A 21,986-nucleotide genomic window follows, 5' to 3' on the forward strand; every position below is an offset into this window, starting at 1 on the left:
TTTTTTTTTATTTTATTTTGGAAAAAAAATATGGAGTTACAGTGGGAGCGAATAAAGGCTGCCATCGAGCATTTAGAAGGGTTTATCAAGGGGCACAGAAATGTGCACTCCCCGATAAAAGAAGGAGTGTTAGAGATAAGGCGGGCTTTTAACGCCATAAAAGAGGCCACTAGGCAAACCGCAAGGACCGCTTTGACGCCGGCTCTTGCATCGGAGACACTTTCTGTCGCAGCACCTGCGATGACAGCTGCGCCTTTGCAGGCGCCTAAACCTGTGACTACACCGGTACCAGCACAGGCGGACTGGCAGCTTGCAAAGCCGCATAAAAAAAACGAAAAAAGGAGGGCGCCAAAGGACACAGCGAGTGTCGTACAGGCGCAGGCACAGGCGAAGAAAAACGCTCTGTCAAAAAGCGCTCCCGCGAAGGTCACCTCGAACATGGCAAAAAGGGACGCCAAAACGCGAGCCCCACTCGGCCCGCGAAACGAGGCAATCGTGATTGCGACTGGCAAAATCACGTACGCGGAAGTGATCCGCGCAATCAGAAAATCGGTAGTGCTTCCAGAGCAAGCGGAAGTAAAAAAAATCCGAAAAACACGAAGTGGAGAAGTGCTTCTGGAATTGAAGCGCGGATCACAAAACGCGACGAAGCTTCTCGCAGCGATTGCCTCCGAAATGGGCGAAGAAAACCCCGCGAAAATTCTCACTCCCCAAACGAGAGTGACTTTGCGGGATCTCGACGGCGGCACAGACATAGAGGAGGTCAAAGAGGCGATAGCTGCAGCTCAACCAGAGCTGAAGGACCTCAAAGTTCTTTCGCTGCGACCCTCCTACGGCGGAACACAGACAGCAGTGGTCTTACTGCCCACAGAACATGCTGTGAAACTTCTAAAAATTGGAAAAGTCCGCGTCGGCTGGATCAACAGCCGCGTGCGGGAAGCCCCACGGCAACCGGAACGCTGCTACAGGTGCCGCGAAACAGGCCACATCGCAGCGAAATGCACATCCCCCAGAGACAGGAGCAAAGAGTGCTTTCGCTGCGGTCTAGAGGGCCACAAGGCAGCGACGTGTTCCGGCAAGAAGGTCGCCGCGATGGAAACGAGCGCATCAACGTCCTGCAAATAAACCTTAACGGGTGCAGGACGGCCCAAGACTTGATGATGCACACTTCCATCGAAAAAGGCGCGGACCTTGTGCTCATATCAGAGCAACACCACCATTCTTCGCACCGTTGGTACGGAGGATCTGGCTCCAAGTGCGCCATTTATGTGCCGTCGTCGAGACTTAGGGAGAGCGGCGTCGGAGCGGCAGACGGTGAGGGCTTCGTATGGGTCGAGGCCGGGGGGATACGGTTTTACAGCTGTTATTACTCCCCGAACTCGCCCATCGAGGCTTTCATCGGCGACATGGCCCGGCTAGCAGAGGACGTCAGGACTTCGACACTGCCCGTCGTCGTCGCCGGAGACTTTAACGCCAAGGCACCGGAGTGGGGATCATCCACGACGGACCGCCGAGGAGTTGTGCTCTCGGAGACGGCGTCGCAGCTTCACCTGCACGCGGCTAATCAAGGAAGCGCCTTCACATTTCGTCGTGGAGATAGCGGTTCCATATTAGACGTATCATTCACAAGCGAGTCGATCGCAAATCGAATTGCGAAATGGGAAGTTCTGGAAAATACATACTCGGGCAGCGACCACTTATACATAGAGTTTCAGCTTGCCGATCGAGCAGAAAGAAGCAGACTTTCCACAAGCACCGGTTGGGCGGTCAGCAAGCTGGACAGCGATAAGCTGGACAGGGCGGTGGCCGCCGAGAGAAGCAAAGTGATCGACTTGGCACGCAGAGGAGCACCAGCCGAGATCACCGTGAAGGCGCTCAACGACCTCCTTAGCCGCGGCTGCGATGCGTCCATGCCTCCAAGAAGAGGACAGCTTCGTAGGCCGACCTACTGGTGGACCGAAGCGATCGCGGAACTTCGCCGAAAGTGTCTCTCTGCGCGTCGAAGAGCGCAGAGAAGACGCGGTGACGAGTCGCTTCGAGAAGCTTATAAGGGAGCCCGGAAAGCTCTCAACATCGAGATCAGCACAAGCAAATCGCGATGCTGGAACGAGATGTGCGCCACGCTGGCCCTAGACCCGTGGGGCACACCGTATAAACTTGTAAGGAAAAAGCTGCGAAGAGCGACCGTCGACCCATACCTCGAAAATGAAGAAAATATGGAATTAATAGTCGACGGCCTCTTCCCGCAGCATCCGGAACTATCCAAAATAAGCATCGCAGCAGACAACGCCGAGAACAACTCCCTTCTGTTCAGCGTGGAAGAATTGACCGATGCTGCAAAAAGGCTTAGCGTGAAAAAGGCTCCTGGCCCGGACGGCGTGCCTAATGCAGTCATACGCCAAATCGCCGCAACAGACCCAGAACTGCTGCTTGCTGCTTACAACACGTGCCTTAGCGAGGGCACGTTTGCCAAACCCTGGAAAAGGCAGAGGCTTGTGCTGATCTCCAAGGGCAAGGGAGCTGAACCCGGTCCATCCGCGTACCGCCCCCTGTGCATGCTGGACGGTTGTGGCAAAATATTAGAGAGATTGATCCTGCAGCGCCTCCACGCCACTCTAGAGGACCAAACGACCGGACTGTCGGAGAAGCAGCATGGCTTTCGCTCCGGCAGATCCACAATTAAAGCTATCGAGAGCGTCGTAGCAAGAGTAAGGAAGGCGTGGGAAGGCAGCGTTAAAGCTAGCAGCCACGCTGTACTTATAGCTCTTGACGTACGAAACGCCTTTAATTCGGCCAGATGGACACTAATCTTAAAAGCGCTGACAGAAAAGAAAGCTCCAGCGCCCCTAGTGAGACTCATCGAGAGCTATTTCGCTGATAGGGTGCTGGAGTACGAAAGCGGGGCTAGTAAACGTCTCCGCCGAGTGACGGCAGGCGTTCCGCAGGGGTCGGTACTCGGACCTACACTCTGGAACGTTATGTACGACGAGCTGCTGCGAGTGGCCATGCCGGACGGCGTGGAACTCGTCGCCTTCGCGGACGACGTCGCGGTGATGGCCACCGCCAAGACGACCACGCAGCTGCAGACTGTCGCAGAAGAGGCGCTACATGCGATCCAGAGATGGATGGACCACGCCGGGCTCACGCTAGCGACTGAGAAGACCGAAGCAGTCTTCTTCACTAGGAAGCGGAAGCTGCCGCCGCCCAAGATAGCTTGGAACGGCAACATAGTAGCTTTTAAAAGAGCAATACGCTACTTGGGCGTGCAAATCGACGACAAGCTGCGTTTTGCAGCCCACGCGGAAGCGACTGCGGCCAAAGCCGCCAGAGTCGCTGAAGATCTCGCCAGGCTGATGCCGAACGTGGGTGGACCCAAGCAGAGAAGAAGAAACCTGTATAATGAGGTGGTCCACTCAGTCCTTCTCTACGGCGCCCCGATATGGGCGCAAGCGACGAAAATAGAGAGGACCCGGCTCACACTGGCGAGAGTCCAACGCAGAAGTGCTCTGAGGGTAGCTTCCGCCTACAGGACAGTGTCCGAGGATGCCATCTTAGCCCTGTGCGGCATTCCACCGTTAGACCTACTCGCCTTAGAGAGGCAGTCGGTCTACTACGGACAAGAGAAAGCAGCCGCCAGAAAGGCGACATTCACGGAGTGGCAGCGAAGATGGAACGAGTCCACCAAAGGCAGGTGGACGCACAGACTAGTCGCCGACCTGTCCGCCTGGACGGGAAGGACACACGGCGGCGAGCTGTCGTTCCATCTTACGCAAGTAATGACCGGGCACGGCTGCTTCGGTCAGTATCTTAGAAGAATCGGCAAGACAGCAAGCGCCGCGTGCCTCCACTGCGACACCGCTGAAGACGACGACGCAGAGCACACCGTCTTCAAGTGCACAGCGTGGACGGCGAACAGAGCGGCGCTGGAAAGGGCCATAGGAAGAACTGCATCAGCAGACACTATGGTCCAATCCATGCTGGAAAGCCGAATAAACTGGGAGGCATGGACGGAATATGCGTCCGACGTCATAAAAATAAAAGAAGAAGCTGAAAGAAAGCTCAAGATAGCGGCCCTGACGGGACAGAGTCTCTAAACTGGACGAGCTGAAGTGCAATATCGGAAGATAGTACCGGCCGTCCAGGAGAGGGCTGGGGAGAGGTTTTAGCCGGTAGGTCGCTGCTTGCAGCGGAATCCGGCACAATCACCAGCAATCTGGACGCTGGTGAAGTCTTTCGAAGATTTCCTCTCCTCACAACAAAAAAAAAAAAAAAAAAAAAAAAGGTTAGGTTAGGTTAGGTTGGGGTTCGAAGGCTGATACTAGGCATTGGTGAAACGCGGCGTGCTGGACGCCGTGTTTCTATAAAAAGCCAATACGCCTCTGCGAATCACAGCAGCTCTGTCAGCAAGGCCGATTGTCAGGCGTCCTCGTCGCGGACCCCGGTAATGCAGTCACTGTTAACAACTGTGACTGTAGCTAACTGACGAAGGCCGAATGGCGAGCATCCTGCGCCATAAAACAGGACACCAGATAAGGGACGGAAAACCCTGACAGAAAACCAAGTCCCAATCCAAGGTGAGAAGCAGCGTGCCGAGGGATGCATGGCCACGGGGACTCTAAGCAGCGTGGTCGCAGACGATCTCTCGGGAGGACCAGCCGAATCTCCTGAGTAAGAAGGCTTATCCGGCCAAGCGGGGCTCTGGTCGGATGGACCATGTTCCCTAGCTAATCGTGGGATCAACTTATGGAGCAACTAACAAATAAAAACTTGACGTTAAAAAAAGCACTGGAGGACCTCGAAAAAGAAATTTTCGAGGTCGAAGAATTCACAAAGGCGCACGCAAACGCGCACAAACCGATCAAGGAAGGCATTAAAGCCATAAGGCTCGCCTTCCTTAAAACAGTGAAGGCAATTGACGGGATAAATGTCTCACCGAAGATTTCGGTAGGACACGCATCAACCCAAACCGTCGAAGCAACAAAGGAGATTGCAAAAGCAGCGCCCACTCCACGCCAAAAAGAAGAGGTACCGAAGAGGACGGCGCCCATCTCTAAAGGAGTAAACGGAGTAACCGCCAGACCGCAGGAAGGCTGGACTACAGTCGGGGCGGCAGGAAAAAAGAAGATAAAGACGAAACCCGATTCTCAAACGAAAGAAAAAGAGGTGACGAAGGGGGACGACAAAGTCTCCACCGCACGTATCCGCAAAGCACCGGAGCCTGGGCCTACGATAAAGCCTAAAAATAGGCACCCCAAGGCAGGAAGAGTGCCCGCCGACACCATCATATTAAAAAAAGCTGATGGTGAAGGAGCTGCGTCCTACGCAGAAATTTTGCGTAGCGTCCACGCTTCGACAAAAAATAAAAAATTGGACGTCAAAGCCGTGCGAAAGACGCAGCGCGGAGAATTAATCTTCCGAATGGGAAGAAAAGCCGACGGGGCCGAAGCAGACGCTCTGCAGGCAATTATTACAGAGGCGGCCGGACCACTTGCCAAGATCCATCGAGTGGTGCAAAGCCGGGATGTCGAGATTCGAGATCTCGACGAGGGAGTGACCCCAGAAGAGGTCATCGAAGCCCTAAAGGAGAACAAAATCTCGACATCCAGCGCCAAACTAAGACCGGCGCACAGCGGCACCCAAGCGTGCATGATAAAACTGCCGTGCACGCCAGAGACCGACGCCCTGCTGAGAAACGGGCGCATCAAGATCGGTCTCGTGAGGTGCCGCATCAGAGAAAGCGTCAAAGTTAGACGTTGCTACCGGTGCATGGGCTACGGGCACTTTGCAGCAAAATGCAAAGCGCCCGACCGCAGCAAATTGTGTCTACGATGCGGGCAGGATGGCCACAAAATTGCCAACTGTACCAACGCACCAAAATGCCCGCTCTGCACCGACAGCGACAACGGCGGACAGCGACGTCAACAAACCCCAGCAGCGCACACAAGCGGCAGTAGGCGGTGCCCTAAATTTAGGGCGGAATGGGAAAGGTGTCTGAAGAACGCGACAAAATGATTCGCGTTCTTCAGATAAACCTGAACCACAGCCAGGCGGCTCAAGACCTGCTGCATCAGACGGCCAGCGAGCTGCGCGTAGATCTAGTCATCGTGTCGGAGCAACACAGAAACTCAGCAAGCCGATGGTACTCCGACACGGGCTCTAAAGCGGCGATCTACTTGCCAACGAGCCATCTACGTGTAGCGAACGCTCCGGAAGTCGGCGGAGACGGATACGTCTGGGTGGAGGCGGGAGGCTATAGAATATATAGCTGTTATTTCTCTCCCAACTCCACAATCGACGAGTTCGCCGACAGCCTGAGCGAGCTGGCCGAAAGTGTAAGAACGTCGACACTGCCCGTCATACTGGCCGGCGACTTCAACGCCAAGGCGCCGGAATGGGGAGCTGCGGTGACAGACAGTAGAGGAAGCTTGCTCTCGGAGATGGCGGCGCAAATGCGCCTACTAGCAGCAAACGTCGGCAACCACTACACGTTCGTCCGCGGAAATACCGGGTCAATCGTCGACGTGACGTTCGTCGACGAAGCTATCGCGAGTGGAATAAGGAACTGGAAAGTTCTCGACGTCTACTCGCATAGCGACCACCGGTACGTGAGCTTCGAGCTAACAACGAGCGCGAGAGCACCGCTTCGAAGAACTACCGAAGGATGGTGCGCGCGAAAGCTCGAAGTGACCGCCGTGGACGAAACGGTTGCAAGGAAGCGCGCAGCAGTCGTTGAATCCGCAAAAAGCAGCACCGGAGCGGAGGACGTCGTCCGCTCACTCAACGACGTGCTGCGAGAAAGCTGCGAGGCGTCAATGCCGAGGCGGAGCCGGGGGGCACGTCGGAAGCCGGTCTACTGGTGGAACGACACCGTAGCCGACCTGAGACGAGAGTGCCTATCCCGCCGCCGGGCAGCGCAAAGAAGACCGACTGTAGAAAACGGTCAAGCTTACCAAGAGGCTAGAAAAGCGCTCAAAGTAGCCATCAAAGAGAGCAAAGCGCGATGCTGGGAAGAGCTCTGCAAGTCGGTCGACGACGACCCGTGGGGAAGACCGTACAAAATGGTACGAAAGAAGCTGGCGGTTGGTAACGAGGACCCATTCCTGAACAACGTCGCCAACCTCGAAACGGTAATTGCCAGCCTTTTCCCGCGGCACGTCAAGACCGACTGGAACATTCCAAACAACAGCATCGCCCCCGCAGAAGAGTTTCTTCCGTTCTCTAAGGAAGAGCTGCTGACAGCCTCAAACCGGCTCAAACCAGCAAAGGCACCGGGACCGGACTGCGTTCCAAACGCAGTCATCAAACGCGTAGCCGAGAAAGATCCCGAGTTGCTGCTAGCAGCTTTGAACGCCTGCCTTGCCCAAGGGACATTTGCCGCCCCGTGGAAACGGCAAAAGTTAGTCCTGATACCTAAGGGCAAAGCAGGGCCGCCCGGCCCGTCGGCCTCCAGACCTCTGTGTATGCTAGACGGAGTCGGAAAGCTACTGGAGAGGATGCTACTACAGCGCCTCCAGTACGCCTTGGAGAACGAAGAAAGCGGGCTGTCACCGCAGCAATTTGGATTTCGCCCCGGACGCTCCACTGTAGACGCCATCAGCCAAGTCGTGCAGACGGCGAGGCTGGCATGGCAGGGGAGCGTCAAGAGGAGCGAGCACGTCGTGTTGATCGCGTTGGACGTTCGCAACGCGTTCAACACGGCGAACTGGAGCACGACTCTCACCGCACTCGCCAGCATCGGAGTTCCAGTATACCTGCTGAAAATGGCAAAAAGCTATTTCAGCGGCAGGATACTGGAGTACGAGTGCATGGGCAAGAAATTCCAGCAGGAGGTCACAGCTGGCGTTCCTCAAGGGTCGGTCCTCGGACCGGCACTTTGGAACGCTATGTACGACGGACTGCTGCGACTGCCCATGCCCGAAGGCGCGAGCATCGTAGCGTTCGCGGACGACGCGGCCGTACTCGTGAAGGGGAAAACCGCGACGAATCTACGACTCGTTGCCGAAACTGCACTAATTCACGTGAAGAGCTGGCTGGACGGAGCAGGACTAGAGCTCGCCGTCCACAAGACGGAAGCCATGCTCTTCACGCGTCGCAGAAAGCTGTCGCCGCCTTCGATCGCCATAGACGGCTTCGAGGTGCCCTACAAGCGGTCACTGCGATACCTAGGAGTCTGGCTCGATGACAAGCTGCGCTTCGCGAAACACGCGGAGATGGCAGCTGCGAAGGCGGCAAGAACGGCGAACGAACTCGCCAGGCTGATGCCGAACGTCGGTGGACCGAAATACAAGAGAAGAAAACTTTACAACGAAGTGGTCCACTCTATCCTACTCTATGGGGCCCCAGTGTGGGCGGACGCCATGAGAGTGGATAGGACGAGGCTCAGTCTGGCTAGAGTTCAACGAAGGAGTGCGCTGAGAGTCGCCTCGGCTTACAGGACAGTCTCGGAAGACGCCATCCTGGCCTTATCCGCAATTCCGCCCGTCGACCTGCTAGCCAAGGAGAGGCAGGCGATTTATAAAGGACGAGCGACGAAGGAACGGGCCAGGGAGCTGACCATGCAGGAGTGGCAAAGTCGGTGGGACGCCTCCGTTAAGGGAAGATGGACGCATAGACTCATCGGGGATCTGAAGGCTTGGAGCCAGAGGAAACACGGTGAGCTGAGCTACCATCTTTCCCAGGCGATCACCGGACACGGGTGCTTCGGTGCCTACCTCAACAAAATAGGCAAAGAGGCAACCCGTGGGTGCCATCACTGCGAAAGTGACACCGACGACGCCGAACACACTCTGTTCAGCTGCTCAGCATGGGACGAGCAAAGGGCAATACTAAAATCTGCAATTGGGACGGAGGAACCCCTAACTCCCGAAAGCATGACGCCCTCCATGCTGAGCTGTCAGGCAGCATGGTCAGCTTGGGTAAATTACGCAACAAAGGTAATAAAGATCAAAGAAAAAGATGAAAGACTCCGCCGAAGAGGCGGTAATCTACGTCAGTAAATAACAACTACTGATGCACAGCTGATATCACGACGTAATGCCTAACGGCGGTTTCCGAGACGTTCGCAGTGAGTAAGTGGGGGGTAGGTTTTAGTCAGTAAGAATCTGACACTATCCTCCGGCACCAAAACAGCCGGGGGATGTCTATGCAAGATTTCCTACCTCCGGAAAAAAAAAAAAAAAAAAAAAAAAAAAAAAAAAAAAAAAGGTTAGGTTAGGTTAGGTTAGGTTAGGTTAGGTTAGGTTAGGTTGAGTCGCGCACTGGCACTTATACAGAGAGGACGTGCGGCCGGTGCTCACGGCGAAAGGGCGCAGGCCCAACAGGCGGGCGCATTCCCCAGCAATCTTGAAGATTGGAAGACCAGCTGGACAGACCAGCTGCTGGAGAAAGTGACAACTTTTACAGTGATAGTGAGACACTGAAAGTGCTCCCGGGAAAGCCGGAAAACCTGGACTCGGAATTTTCCGGGTTTTCACCCCATTTTTCCGAGCTTTTTGACATTTGGAGGAATTTAGGAATTTTCCGGATTTTCCGAATTTTCCTAAAGTTTTTCCGGTACCAGCAACCGACACACAAAAACCGAGATTTTAAAGGCACTTTTCCGGGATTTTTCCTGGTAAGTAATTGGTTTTTCCAGAATTTTCCGGGCTTTTTGGGTTTGGGAATTGCACACCGATAGCATCCCAATAAAATTTTCCGGAATTTCTAAAGTTGGAAGGAAAATTTTTCGAATTTTCCAAACTTCCTCGTGTGTCAAACTTTGCAAAGGAGAAAAAATTTTGTTATTTTATTTTCTTTTCAAAGACTTCCAGGGACTTGTACAATTAGTTACTAAGGGTTAGTTTAGATTTTTTTTTTGTTTCTTGTTTTTTTTATTTTGAAAAAAAATATGGAGTTACAGTGGGAGCGAATAAAGGCTGCCATCGAGCATTTAGAAGGGTTTATCAAGGGGCACAGAAATGTGCACTCCCCGATAAAAGAAGGAGTGTTAGAGATAAGGCGGGCTTTTAACGCCATAAAAGAGGCCACTAGGCAAACCGCAAGGACCGCTTTGACGCCGGCTCTTGCATCGGAGACACTTTCTGTCGCAGCACCTGCGATGACAGCTGCGCCTTTGCAGGCGCCTAAGCCTGTGACTACACCGGTACCAGCACAGGCGGACTGGCAGCTTGCAAAGCCGCATAAAAAAAACGAAAAAAGGAGGGCGCCAAAGGACACAGCGAGTGTCGTACAGGCGCAGGCACAGGCGAAGAAAAACGCTCTGTCAAAAAGCGCTCCCGCGAAGGTCTCCTCGAACACGGCAAAAAGGGACGCCAAAACGCGAGCCCCACTCGGCCCGCGAAACGAGGCAATCGTGATTGCGACTGGCAAAATCACGTACGCGGAAGTGATCCGCGCAATCAGAAAATCGGTAGTGCTTCCAGAGCAAGCGGAAGTAAAAAAAATCCGAAAAACACGAAGTGGAGAAGTGCTTCTGGAATTGAAGCGCGGATCACAAAACGCGACGGAGCTTCTCGCAGCGATTGCCTCCGAAATGGGCGAAGCAAACCCCGCCAAAATTCTTACTCCCCAAACGAGAGTGATTTTGCGGGATCTCGACGGCGGCACAGACATAGAGGAGGTCAAAGAGGCGATAGCTGCAGCTCAACCAGAGCTGAAGGACCTCAAAGTTCTTTCGCTGCGACCCTCCTACGGCGGAACACAGACAGCAGTGGTCTTACTGCCCACAGAGCATGCTGTGAAACTTCTAAAAATTGGAAAAGTCCGCGTCGGCTGGATCAACAGCCGCGTGCGGGAAGCCCCACGGCAACCGGAACGCTGCTACAGGTGCCGCGAAACAGGCCACATCGCAGCGAAATGCACATCCCCCAGAGACAGGAGCAAAGAGTGCTTTCGCTGCGGTCTAGAGGGCCACAAGGCAGCGACGTGTTCCGGCAAGAAGGTCGCCGCGATGGAAACGAGCGCATCAACGTCCTGCAAATAAACCTTAACGGGTGCAGGACGGCCCAAGACTTGATGATGCACACTTCCATCGAAAAAGGCGCGGACTTAGTGCTCATATCAGAGCAACACCACCATTCTTCGCACCGTTGGTACGGAGGATCTGGTTCCAAGTGCGCCATTTATGTGCCGTCGTCGAGACTTAGGGAGAGCGGCGTCGGAGCGGCAGACGGTGAGGGCTTCGTATGGGTCGAGGCCGGGGGGATACGGTTTTACAGCTGTTATTACTCCCCGAACTCGCCCATCGAGGCTTTCATCGGCGACATGGCCCGGCTAGCAGAGGACGTCAGGACTTCGACACTGCCCGTCGTCGTCGCCGGGGACTTTAACGCCAAGGCACCGGAGTGGGGATCATCCACGACGGACCGCCGAGGAGTTGTGCTCTCGGAGACGGCGTCGCAGCTTCACCTGCACGCGGCTAATCGAGGAAGCGCCTTTACATTTCGTCGTGGAGATAGCGGTTCCATATTAGACGTATCATTCACAAGCGAGTCGATCGCAAATCGAATTGTGAAATGGGAAGTTCTGGAAAATACATACTCGGGCAGCGACCACTTATACATAGAGTTTCAGCTTGCCGATCGAGCAGAAAGAAGCAGACTTCCCACAAGCACCGGTTGGGCGGTCAGCAAGCTGGACAGCGATAAGCTGGACAGGGCGGTGGCCGCCGAGAGAAGCAAAGTGATCGACTTGGCACGCAGAGGAGCACCAGCCGAGATCACCGTGAAGGCGCTCAACGACCTCCTTAGCCGCGGCTGCGATGCGTCCATGCCTCCAAGAAGAGGACAGCTTCGTAGGCCGACCTACTGGTGGACCGAAGCGATCGCGGAACTTCGCCGAAAGTGTCTCTCTGCGCGACGAAGAGCGCAGAGAAGACGCGGTGACGAGTCGCTTCGAGAAGCTTATAAGGGAGCCCATAAAGCTCTCAACATCGAGATCAGCACAAGCAAATCGCGATGCTGGAACGAGATGTGCGCCACGCTGGCCCTAGACCCGTGGGGCACACCGTATAAACTTGTAAGGAAAAAGCTGCGAAGAGCGACCGTCGACCCACCTCTCTACAGACCTCTGTGTATGCTAGACGGAGTCGGAAAGCTACTGGAGAGGATGCTTCTACAGCGCCTCCAGCACACTTTGGAGAACGGAGAAAGCGGATTGTCACCACAGCAGTACGGATTTCGCCCCGGACGCTCTACCGTAGACGCCATCAGCCAAGTCGTAGATACGGTGAGGCTGGCATGGCAGGGAAGCGTCAAGCGGAGCGAGCACGTCGTGTTGATCGCGTTGGACATCCGCAACGCGTTCAACACGGCCAACTGGCGCACGACTCTCAGTGCACTCGCCGACATCGGTGCTCCAGTATACCTGCTGAAAATGGCACGAAGCTATTTCAGCGACAGGGTACTGGAGTACGAGTGCATGGGCAAAAAATTCCAGCAGGAGGTCACAGCTGGCGTTCCGCAAGGGTCGGTCCTCGGACCGGCACTTTGGAACGTCATGTACGACGGACTGCTGCGACTGCCCATGCCTGACGGCGCTAACATAGTAGCGTTCGCAGACGACGCGGCCCTACTTGTGAAGGGTAAAAATGCGACAAACCTGCGACTAATAGCTGAAACTGCATTAATTCACGTAAAGAGCTGGCTGGACCGAGCTGGACTTGAACTCGCCGTTCACAAGACGGAAGCTATACTCTTCACGCGTCGCAGGAATATGTCCCCGCCTTCGATCGCCATAAACGACTTCGAGGTGCCGTACAAGCGGTCGCTGCGATACCTCGGAGTATGGCTCGACGACAAGCTGCGCTTCGCGAAGCACGCGGAGGAGGCAGCCGCGAAGGCGGCTAGAACGGCGAACGAACTAGCCAGACTTATGCCTAACGTCGGTGGACCAAAGTACAAGAGACGAAAATTGTACAACGAAGTGGTCCACTCTATTTTACTCTACGGGGCCCCGGTCTGGGCAGACGCCATGAGAGTGGAAAGGACGAGGCAAAGTCTGGCGAAAGTTCAACGCAGGAGTGCACTGAGAGTCGCATCAGCCTACAGGACGGTCTCGGAAGACGCCATCCTGGCCTTATCTGCAATTCCGCCCGTCGACCTGCTAGCCAAGGAGAGGCAGGCGACCTACAAAGGACGGGCGACGAAGGAACGGGCCAGGGAGCTGACCATGCAGGAGTAGCAAAGTCGGTGGAACGCCTCCCCTAAAGGAAAATGGACCCATAGGCTTATCGGGGATTTAAAGGCGTGGAGTGAGAGAAAACACGGTGAGCTCAGCTACCATCTCACCCAGGCATTAACAGGCCACGGTTGCTTCGGAGTCTACCTTAACAGGATAGGCAAAGAGGCAACCAGTGAATGCTACCACTGCGAAAGCGACGCCGATGACGCAGAACACACTTTGTTCGGCTGCTCAGCATGGGAAGAGCAAAGGGCACAATTAAGAGCTGCGATCGGGGTTGAGGAACCCCTGACTCCCGAAAGCATGACGCCCTCCATGCTGAGCTGCCAGTCTGCATGGTCAGCTTGGGTTATATTCGCAACTGATGTCTTGAAAATTAAAGAAAGTGAAGAGAGACTCCGCCGACAAGGCGGTCGTTAGTAAACAAAAAACTAACAAGACAACTGACATCGCGAAGTAATGCCTAACGGCGGTTTCCGGGACGTCCGTGGTGAGTAGGTGGGGGTAGGTTTTAGTCAGTAAGAATCTGACACTATCCTCCGGCGTTGCCGGGGGATGTCTTATGCAAGATTTCCTACCTCCGGAAAAAAAAAAAAAAAAAAAAAAAAAAAAAAAAAAAAAAAAAAGGTTAGGTTAGGTTAGGTTAGGTTAGGTTAGGTTAGGTTAGGTTAGGGTTGGCCATGCCGGACGGCGTGGAACTCGTCGCCTTCGCGGACGACGTCGCGGTGATGGCCACCGCCAAGACGACCACGCAGCTGCAGACTGTCGCAGAAGAGGCGCTACATGCGATCCAGAGATGGATGGACCACGCCGGGCTCACGCTAGCGACTGAGAAGACCGAAGCAGTCTTCTTCACTAGGAAGCGGAAGCTACCGCCGCCCAAGATAGCTTGGAACGGCAACATAGTAGCTTTTAAAAGAGCAATACGCTACTTGGGCGTGCAAATCGACGACAAGCTGCGTTTTGCAGCCCACGCGGAAGCGACTGCGGCCAAAGCCGCCAGAGTCGCTGAAGATCTCGCCAGGCTGATGCCGAACGTGGGTGGACCCAAGCAGAGAAGAAGAAACCTGTATAATGAGGTGGTCCACTCAGTCCTTCTCTACGGCGCCCCGATATGGGCGCAAGCGACGAAAATAGAGAGGACCCGGCTCACACTGGCGAGAGTCCAACGCAGAAGCGCTCTGAGGGTAGCTTCCGCCTACAGGACAGTGTCCGAGGATGCCATCTTAGCCCTGTGCGGCATTCCACCGTTAGACCTACTCGCCTTAGAGAGGCAGTCGGTCTACTACGGACAAGAGAAAGCAGCCGCCAGAAAGGCGACATTCACGGAGTGGCAGCGAAGATGGAACGAGTCCACCAAAGGCAGGTGGACGCACAGACTAGTCGCCGACCTGTCCGCCTGGACGGGAAGGACACACGGCGGCGAGCTGTCGTTCCATCTTACGCAAGTAATGACCGGGCACGGCTGCTTCGGTCAGTATCTTAGAAGAATCGGCAAGACAGCAAGCGCCGCGTGCCTCCACTGCGACACCGCTGAAGACGACGACGCAGAGCACACCGTCTTCAAGTGCACAGCGTGGACGGCGAACAGAGCGGCGCTGGAAAGGGCCATAGGAAGAACTGCATCAGCAGACACTATGGTCCAATCCATGCTGGAAAGCCGAATAAACTGGGAGGCATGGACGGATTATGCGTCCGACGTCATCAAAATAAAAGAAGAAGCTGAAAGAAAGCTCAAGATAGCGGCCCTGACGGGACAGAGTCTCTAAACTGGACGAGCTGAAGTGCAATATCGGAAGATAGTACCGGCCGTCCAGGAGAGGGCTGGGGAGAGGTTTTAGCCGGTAGGTCGCTGCTTGCAGCGGAATCCGGCACAATCACCAGCAATCTGGACGCTGGTGAAGTCTTTCGAAGATTTCCTCTCCTCACAACAAAAAAAAAAAAAAAAAAAAAAAGGTTAGGTTAGGTTAGGTTAGGTTAGGTTGTTGTCAGTTATGCACCAGCATAACTGACAACTTAGCCACAGCTCCGCACCGCTACGGAAGCGCTGACTGCCCTGCTTTTAGAGCGGAGCTAGCGCGCTGCAGAAAAGCCTCGAAATGTCAGTACGGTTTCTGCAAATAAACCTCAACAAATGCAGGGCTGCGCAAGACTTGCTGCAGCAAACTATAGTTGACGAGCGCACAGACGTCGCAATAGTCTCTGAGCAGAACCACAACTTACCGCGGCGCTGGCATTCTGATAAAGGGTCAAATGCCGCTCTTCATTTGCCATCCAGCAGCCGTCTGCTTCTGACCAACGCTGCAAACGCCCTCAGCACCGTCGGCTGGACCTGGATAGAGCTGGGCGACTTACGCGTTTACAGCTGCTACTTTTCGCCGAACTCCCCTATGGAAGACTTTAACCGCAGCATCGCCGGCCTAGAAGAGAGCGTCCGAACATCGACGCTCCCGGTCATCGTAGCAGGCGATTTTAATGCAAAATCCGTCGAATGGGGTGCAGCATCTACCGACGCAAGAGGAGCTCTTCTTTGCGACATGGCGTCAAACCTGCACCTGCACGTTGCCAACACGGGAGGAGAGTTTACCTTCGTTCGGGGCAGCACGGGGTCAGTAATCGACGTCACGTTCGTCGATGAAGCCCTAGCGGGAAGAATTCGAGGATGGCGCGTGCTAGATGTCCACTCGCACAGCGACCACCGCTACGTCAGCTTCGAGCTTGCCGACCGAAGCCACAGGCCACCGCCGCACACAGCGCGGGGCTGGTGCGTTCGAAAACTAGACCGCGAGGCCCTTGACAAATTGGTAGCTACTAGGAGCGAGACGGTCAAAGGCATCGCGCGATCGGACGCCTCAGCGGAAAAAGTAGTACGCTCGCTAAACGAGCTCCTGCGCGACGCCTGCGACGCATCGATGCCCAAGCGCGGCTCAAATCTACACCGGAAACCGGCCTACTGGTGGACGGACGAGATCGCTGACCTGCGACGCGCCTGCACAGCGTCCCGCAGACGCGCCCACAGGCACCATTTCGCCGTGATACAAGAACGCCAGGACTACAAGAACGCTAAAAACAACCTGCGCCTAGCTATTAAGCAAAGCAAAGCGCGCAGCTGGGACGAACTCTGCAAGTCGGTCGACGAAGATCCTTGGGGGCTGCCGTACAGGATAGTACGCAATAAACTAAGCGTCCGGAACGAAGACCACTACCTGAACAACCATGAAACCATGGAGGCGGTGGTCGACGGACTGTTCCCGCGGCACCCCACTACCGACCGAACTGCAACCTGCGACCCAGCAGCAGAGCTTCCAAGCGGAGTCCTGCCGTTCTCCAAAGAAGAGCTGCAGGGAGCGGCACAGCGAATCAACTCCGCAAGGGCGCCGGGACCCGACGGCGTCCCGAACGCCGTCCTGAAGCGCATCGCTGAGAAGGATCCCGAGCTGCTTCTCGCAGCCCTCAACTCGTGCCTCGCCGAAGGAATCTTCGACGCGTCTTGGAAGCGCCAAAGGCTGGTTCTAATACCAAAGGGCACCAAGGCGACACCCGGTCCCTCAGCATACCGTCCACTTTGCATGCTGGACGGCCTGGGCAAGATCTTAGAGAGGCTGATCCTGGAACGGCTCCAGACAGTACTGGAGGACACCGAAAAAGGGCTCTCGCCTCATCAGCACGGCTTCCGCCGAGGGCGCTCGACAATAGGCGCCATCGAACAGGTGATCGAAACCGTCCGCGAAGCCTGGCAGGGCAGCGTCAAGCGCAGCGCAAACGTCGTGTTGATCGCGCTCGACGTCCGAAACGCGTTCAACTCGGCCCGCTGGAGCTCCATCCTAGTAGCTCTGGTTAAAATCGGCACTCCAGCATACTTGATCCGAATGATCGAAAGTTACTTCTCGGACAGGGTGCTGCAGTACGAATGCATGGGCGAAAGCTTTCAGCGAGCGGTCACTGCAGGCGTTCCCCAGGGTTCGGTCTTAGGACCCGCTCTCTGGAACGTCATGTACGATGGACTGCTGAGAGCGCCCATGCCCGACGAAGCCAGAATAGTCGCCTTCGCGGACGACGTCGCCATTTTGATTACCGGAAAGTCTACGACGTCCATCAAAATTGCCAGCGAAGAGGCCCTGCGAAGCGTCAAGAGTTGGCTAGACGGCGCCGGACTGGAGCTCGCAGTCCAGAAAACAGAAGCTGTGCTTTTTACCAGGCGCAGGCAACTAGAGCCGCCCAAACTCGTCTTTGACGGCTTCGAGGTTCCTTTTAGCAGATCGTTGAGGTACCTCGGAGTTCACCTTGACGACAAGCTTCGATTTGCGGTACACGCAGACAAGGCGGCGACTAAGGCGGCGATCGTCGCTGAAGAACTCGCCAGATTGATGCCGAACATCGGAGGACCAAAATCAAAACGTCGACGCCTATACAACGAAGTGGTCCACTCCATCCTCCTTTACGGAGCTTCTGTATGGGCCGACTCCATGAGGGTGGAGAGAACTCGGCTCAAGCTGGCTAGAGTTCAGAGAACCAGCGCATTAAGGGTAGCTTCGGCCTATCGCACGGTCTCCGAAGCAGCCACTCTCACCGTCTCCGGCATACCGCCTATTGACCTCCTCGCGTTCGAAAGACAACGCATCTACAACGGGCAGTCGAAAGACGACGCCAGAAAAGTCACCTTCGAACGCTGGAGGGAACGTTGGAACGAGTCACCGAAGGGTCGCTGGACTCACCGGCTTATACCGGACCCAAAAGTCTGGAGTGAAAGAGGGCAAGGCGAACTGAGCTTCCACCTCACTCAGGTGCTAACCGGACACGGCTGCTTTGGCACCTATCTTAAGAGAATAGGCAAAGAAGCCACCGAAGAGTGTCACCACTGCGGAGACGCAAAAGATGATGCTGACCACACCCTATTTAAGTGCGCGGCATGGACGGAAAAACGAACCCGGCTCAAAGAAGCCCTCGGCGAAGATGTAAACAACGACAACCAAGTGTCAGCCGAGCAGATGGTCCCGTCTATGTTGCAGTCCAAGGAAAAGTGGACAGCGTGGACATCTTTTGCGACAACAGTAATGCAGGCAAAAGAGGACGACGAGCGACGCAGGCGACAAGCCCTGCAAAGTTCTCCACCGCTAGCCGAACCACCATAACAGCAGCGCGCGCGTGCGAACAGCGTTAGGAGCAGACGTCGACTGCCGAGCAGTTTACGACTAGCGAAGTGATCGACAGACGTCGCACCCACAACCGCACGCGCGCAGCATTAAAGGCAGCCGACGACAGTCGCACGGTTCGCAAAAGGCAAGCGATCGACTGTCATCGCAAGAAGCATCAGACGACTGCAGTCGCACAAAAGCGACCAATAGCCGTCAGGCAAGGAGAGACAGGGGGCTCGAGAAGTGATCGATTTATTTTGTCACTTCTCTAGCTACCCGAGACAAAATGAAGTGCGCTAGAAGTGCGCCGGGCCACGCTGCCTCTCGAAGCATTACAGACAAGTTAAGTACCGGGAGGCAGTAGGAGCGGAGGGGGGTTTTAGTAGGTAAAAATCCCACACTGTCACCTTTCTGTTGAAACAGTGGCGCCTTTTGAAGGTTTCCCCTCTCAAGGAAAAAAAAAAAAAAAAAAGGTTAGGTTTGGTTAGGTTAGTTGCGCATTGGCACTTGTACAGAGAGGACGTGCGGCCGGTTGCTCTAGCGAAAGGGGCGCAGGCCTAACAGGCGGGCGCATTCCTCGAAGATCTTGAGGATTGGAAGACCAGACATTGGGGACCAGTTCAGTTCAGCAAAAGGGGCGCAGGCCTAATTGCCGGGCGCATTCTTCAGTGATCTTGGAACCCTGAGGATTCGGAGATCAGCTGGACGGACCAGCTGTTGGAGATAACTTGTGATAGTGAAAGTGACACTAAAAGTGCTCCCGGGAAAGTCGGAAAACCTGGACTCGGACTTTTCCGGGTTTTTCCGTCATTTTTCCGAGGTTTTCCGACATTTGGAGGAAATCTAGAGTTTTCCGGATTTTCCGAAAAATTTTCCAAGTGAAACTACGGACACTAAAAAAACACTTTTATAATAGCGCTTTTCCGGGATTTTTCCGGGTGAGTTGCTGTTTTTTAAAGAATTTTCCGGGCTTTTTGGGATTGTGGGTTGCAGACCAAAAGCATTCCACTAAAATTTTCCGGATTTTCAAAGCTGAAAGAAAAAATTTTCCGAATTTTCCGGACATTTTGTCAGCAAATCTTTGGAAGAAAATCCTGAATTTTCCTGGCATTTTCGCGGGACGACTAAGTTTAAAAAATAATATTACATAAACACACCATGTCGCCGGACGCGAACGACCGTGAAGCTCGGCTTAACAGAGCGGTGATGGACCTAGCGAGGTTCGCAAAAAGTCATCCCAATGTGCATAAACCCATAAAGGAGGGGATTATGGCACTTAGGATGATTCTTGCTGAACAACCTTCACAGGCCATGCAAGGAAGCAGCTGCAAAAAAGCAACCGCCACCGCAGCAACGCAGACGCTGCCTAGCAGCAAAAACATTGCTGCAACTTCAAGCAAAGAGTTAAAAATGCACTCTGAAGTTAATAATGTGGCCCAAGCCGCACTGCCTGAAGGGGAAAAAAAAGAGACCCTAGCCGGCCACAAAGCTTCTTCTAAAACTTTAGAAGATTGGAAGCTGGTCAGCAGAAAGAGAAATTCTAAAACTGACAGCAGGCGGTCAAAATTGAAGGCAAAAACGTCAACACGGCTCCAAGAAGAGGCAGCAGCAACGTCTGCAGACCCAGGGGAAAAAAAAGCAGCGGGTAACAAACCGCGCAGAAAGAGAAGAGCCAAATTGGCAGAGACCACCCTTGTGCTCACCTGTGCCGGCGAAGCGCCAAAGTCCTACGCCAGCATCCTGCGTCAGGTCAGCGTAGTCACAAAAGGGACCACTCTCGACGTCCGCGCCACTAAGCGCACCCAGAAAGGCGAACTGCTGCTTCGCCTGGGAAAAAACGGCGAAGGATCTGACGTCCTTCAAACTGCATTAATAGAAGCGGCAGGACCTGGAGCTAAGGTGACCAGGCCCACAAGCACAGCCACCATGACGGTCATAATCCGCGATCTGGACGAAGGCGTCATCGCAGCAGACGTGATCGAATCACTAGCTGAGTCTCTTGGCGACTCAGAAAAAGAAAAGATTACGATTATCAGCTTAAAAGAGGCCTATTGCGGGACTCAAGTTTGCGTCGCCAAAGTGCCACACACCGCCAGGACCGACGCTCAGCTAAAAGAGGGGCGCATCAAGATCGGCCTAGTACGATGTCGCATCAGAATGCGCATCGACATGCTAAGGTGCTACCGATGCTCAGCATACGGCCACACTGCCACGCGGTGCAGGGCGCCCGACCGCTCGGGACTTTGCAGAAGCTGCTGGAAGACTGGACACAAAGCGAGCGAATGTAAAAGTGTACCAAGATGCATCGTCTGCACCAGCATAACTGACAACTTAGCCACAGCTTCGCACCGCTACGGAAGCGCTGACTGCCCTGCTTTTAGAGCGGAGCTAGCGCGCTGCAGAAAAGCCTCGAAATGTCAGTACGGTTTCTGCAAATAAACCTCAACAAATGCAGGGCTGCGCAAGACTTGCTGCAGCAAACTATAGTTGACGAGCGCACAGACGTCGCAATAGTCTCTGAGCAGAACCACAACTTACCGCGGCGCTGGCATTCTGATAAAGGGTCAAATGCCGCTCTTCATTTGCCATCCAGCAGCCGCCTGCTTCTGACCAACGCTGCAAACGCCCTCAGCACCGTCGGCTGGACCTGGATAGAGCTGGGCGACTTACGCGTTTACAGCTGCTACTTTTCGCCGAACTCCCCTATGGAAGACTTTAACCGCAGCATCGCCGGCCTAGAAGAGAGCGTCCGAACATCGACGCTCCCGGTCATCGTAGCAGGCGATTTTAATGCAAAATCCGTCGAATGGGGTGCAGCATCTACCGACGCAAGAGGAGCTCTTCTTTGCGACATGGCGTCAAACCTGCACCTGCACGTTGCCAACACGGGAGGAGAGTTTACCTTCGTTCGGGGCAGCACGGGGTCAGTAATCGACGTCACGTTCGTCGATGAAGCCCTAGCGGGAAGAATTCGAGGATGGCGCGTGCTAGATGTCCACTCGCACAGCGACCACCGCTACGTCAGCTTCGAGCTTGCCGACCGAAGCCACAAGCCACCGCCGCACACAGCGCGGGGCTGGTGCGTTCGAAAACTAGACCGCGAGGCCCTTGACAAATTGGTAGCTACTAGGAGCGAGACGGTCAAAGGCATCGCGCGATCGGACGCCTCAGCGGAAAAAGTAGTACGCTCGCTAAACGAGCTCCTGCGCGACGCCTGCGACGCATCGATGCCCAAGCGCGGCTCAAATCTACACCGGAAACCGGCCTACTGGTGGACGGACGAGATCGCTGACCTGCGACGCGCCTGCACAGCGTCCCGCAGACGCGCCCACAGGCACCATTTCGCCGTGCCACAAGAACGCCAGGACTACAAGAACGCTAAAAACGCGCTGCGCCTAGCTATTAAGCAAAGCAAAGCGCGCAGCTGGGACGAACTCTGCAAGTCGGTCGACGAAAATCCTTGGGGGCTGCCGTACAGGATAGTACGCAATAAACTAAGCGTCCGGAACGAAGACCACTACCTGAACAACCATGAAACCATGGAGGCGGTGGTCGACGGACTGTTCCCGCGGCACCCCACTACCGACCGAACTGCAACCTGCGACCCAGCAGCAGAGCTTCCAAGCGGAGTCCTGCCGTTCTCCAAAGAAGAGCTGCAGGGAGCGGCACAGC

General features: G+C 54.8%; 1 protein-coding gene across 1 annotated transcript; it reads right to left on the reverse strand.

Moving 5' to 3' along the window:
- Positions 1 to 4,300: 4,300 nt before the first annotated feature.
- LOC148231425 (uncharacterized) lies at positions 4,301 to 13,794 on the reverse strand. Its single transcript, XM_088195019.1, has 2 exons — positions 12,225 to 13,794; positions 4,301 to 7,619 (listed from the first exon to the last, which is right to left on the reverse strand). The coding sequence occupies exons 1-2, from the start codon at positions 12,236 to 12,238 to the stop codon at positions 6,947 to 6,949; spliced, it is 687 nt and encodes a 228-aa protein (XP_088051145.1). The 5' UTR covers positions 12,239 to 13,794; the 3' UTR covers positions 4,301 to 6,946.
- Positions 13,795 to 21,986: the final 8,192 nt, after the last annotated feature.

Source organism: Plectrocnemia conspersa, unplaced genomic scaffold (assembly GCF_051122295.1).
Source record: "Plectrocnemia conspersa isolate PC_06_02 unplaced genomic scaffold, ASM5112229v1 ptg000010l, whole genome shotgun sequence".
NCBI lineage: Eukaryota > Metazoa > Arthropoda > Insecta > Trichoptera > Polycentropodidae > Plectrocnemia > Plectrocnemia conspersa.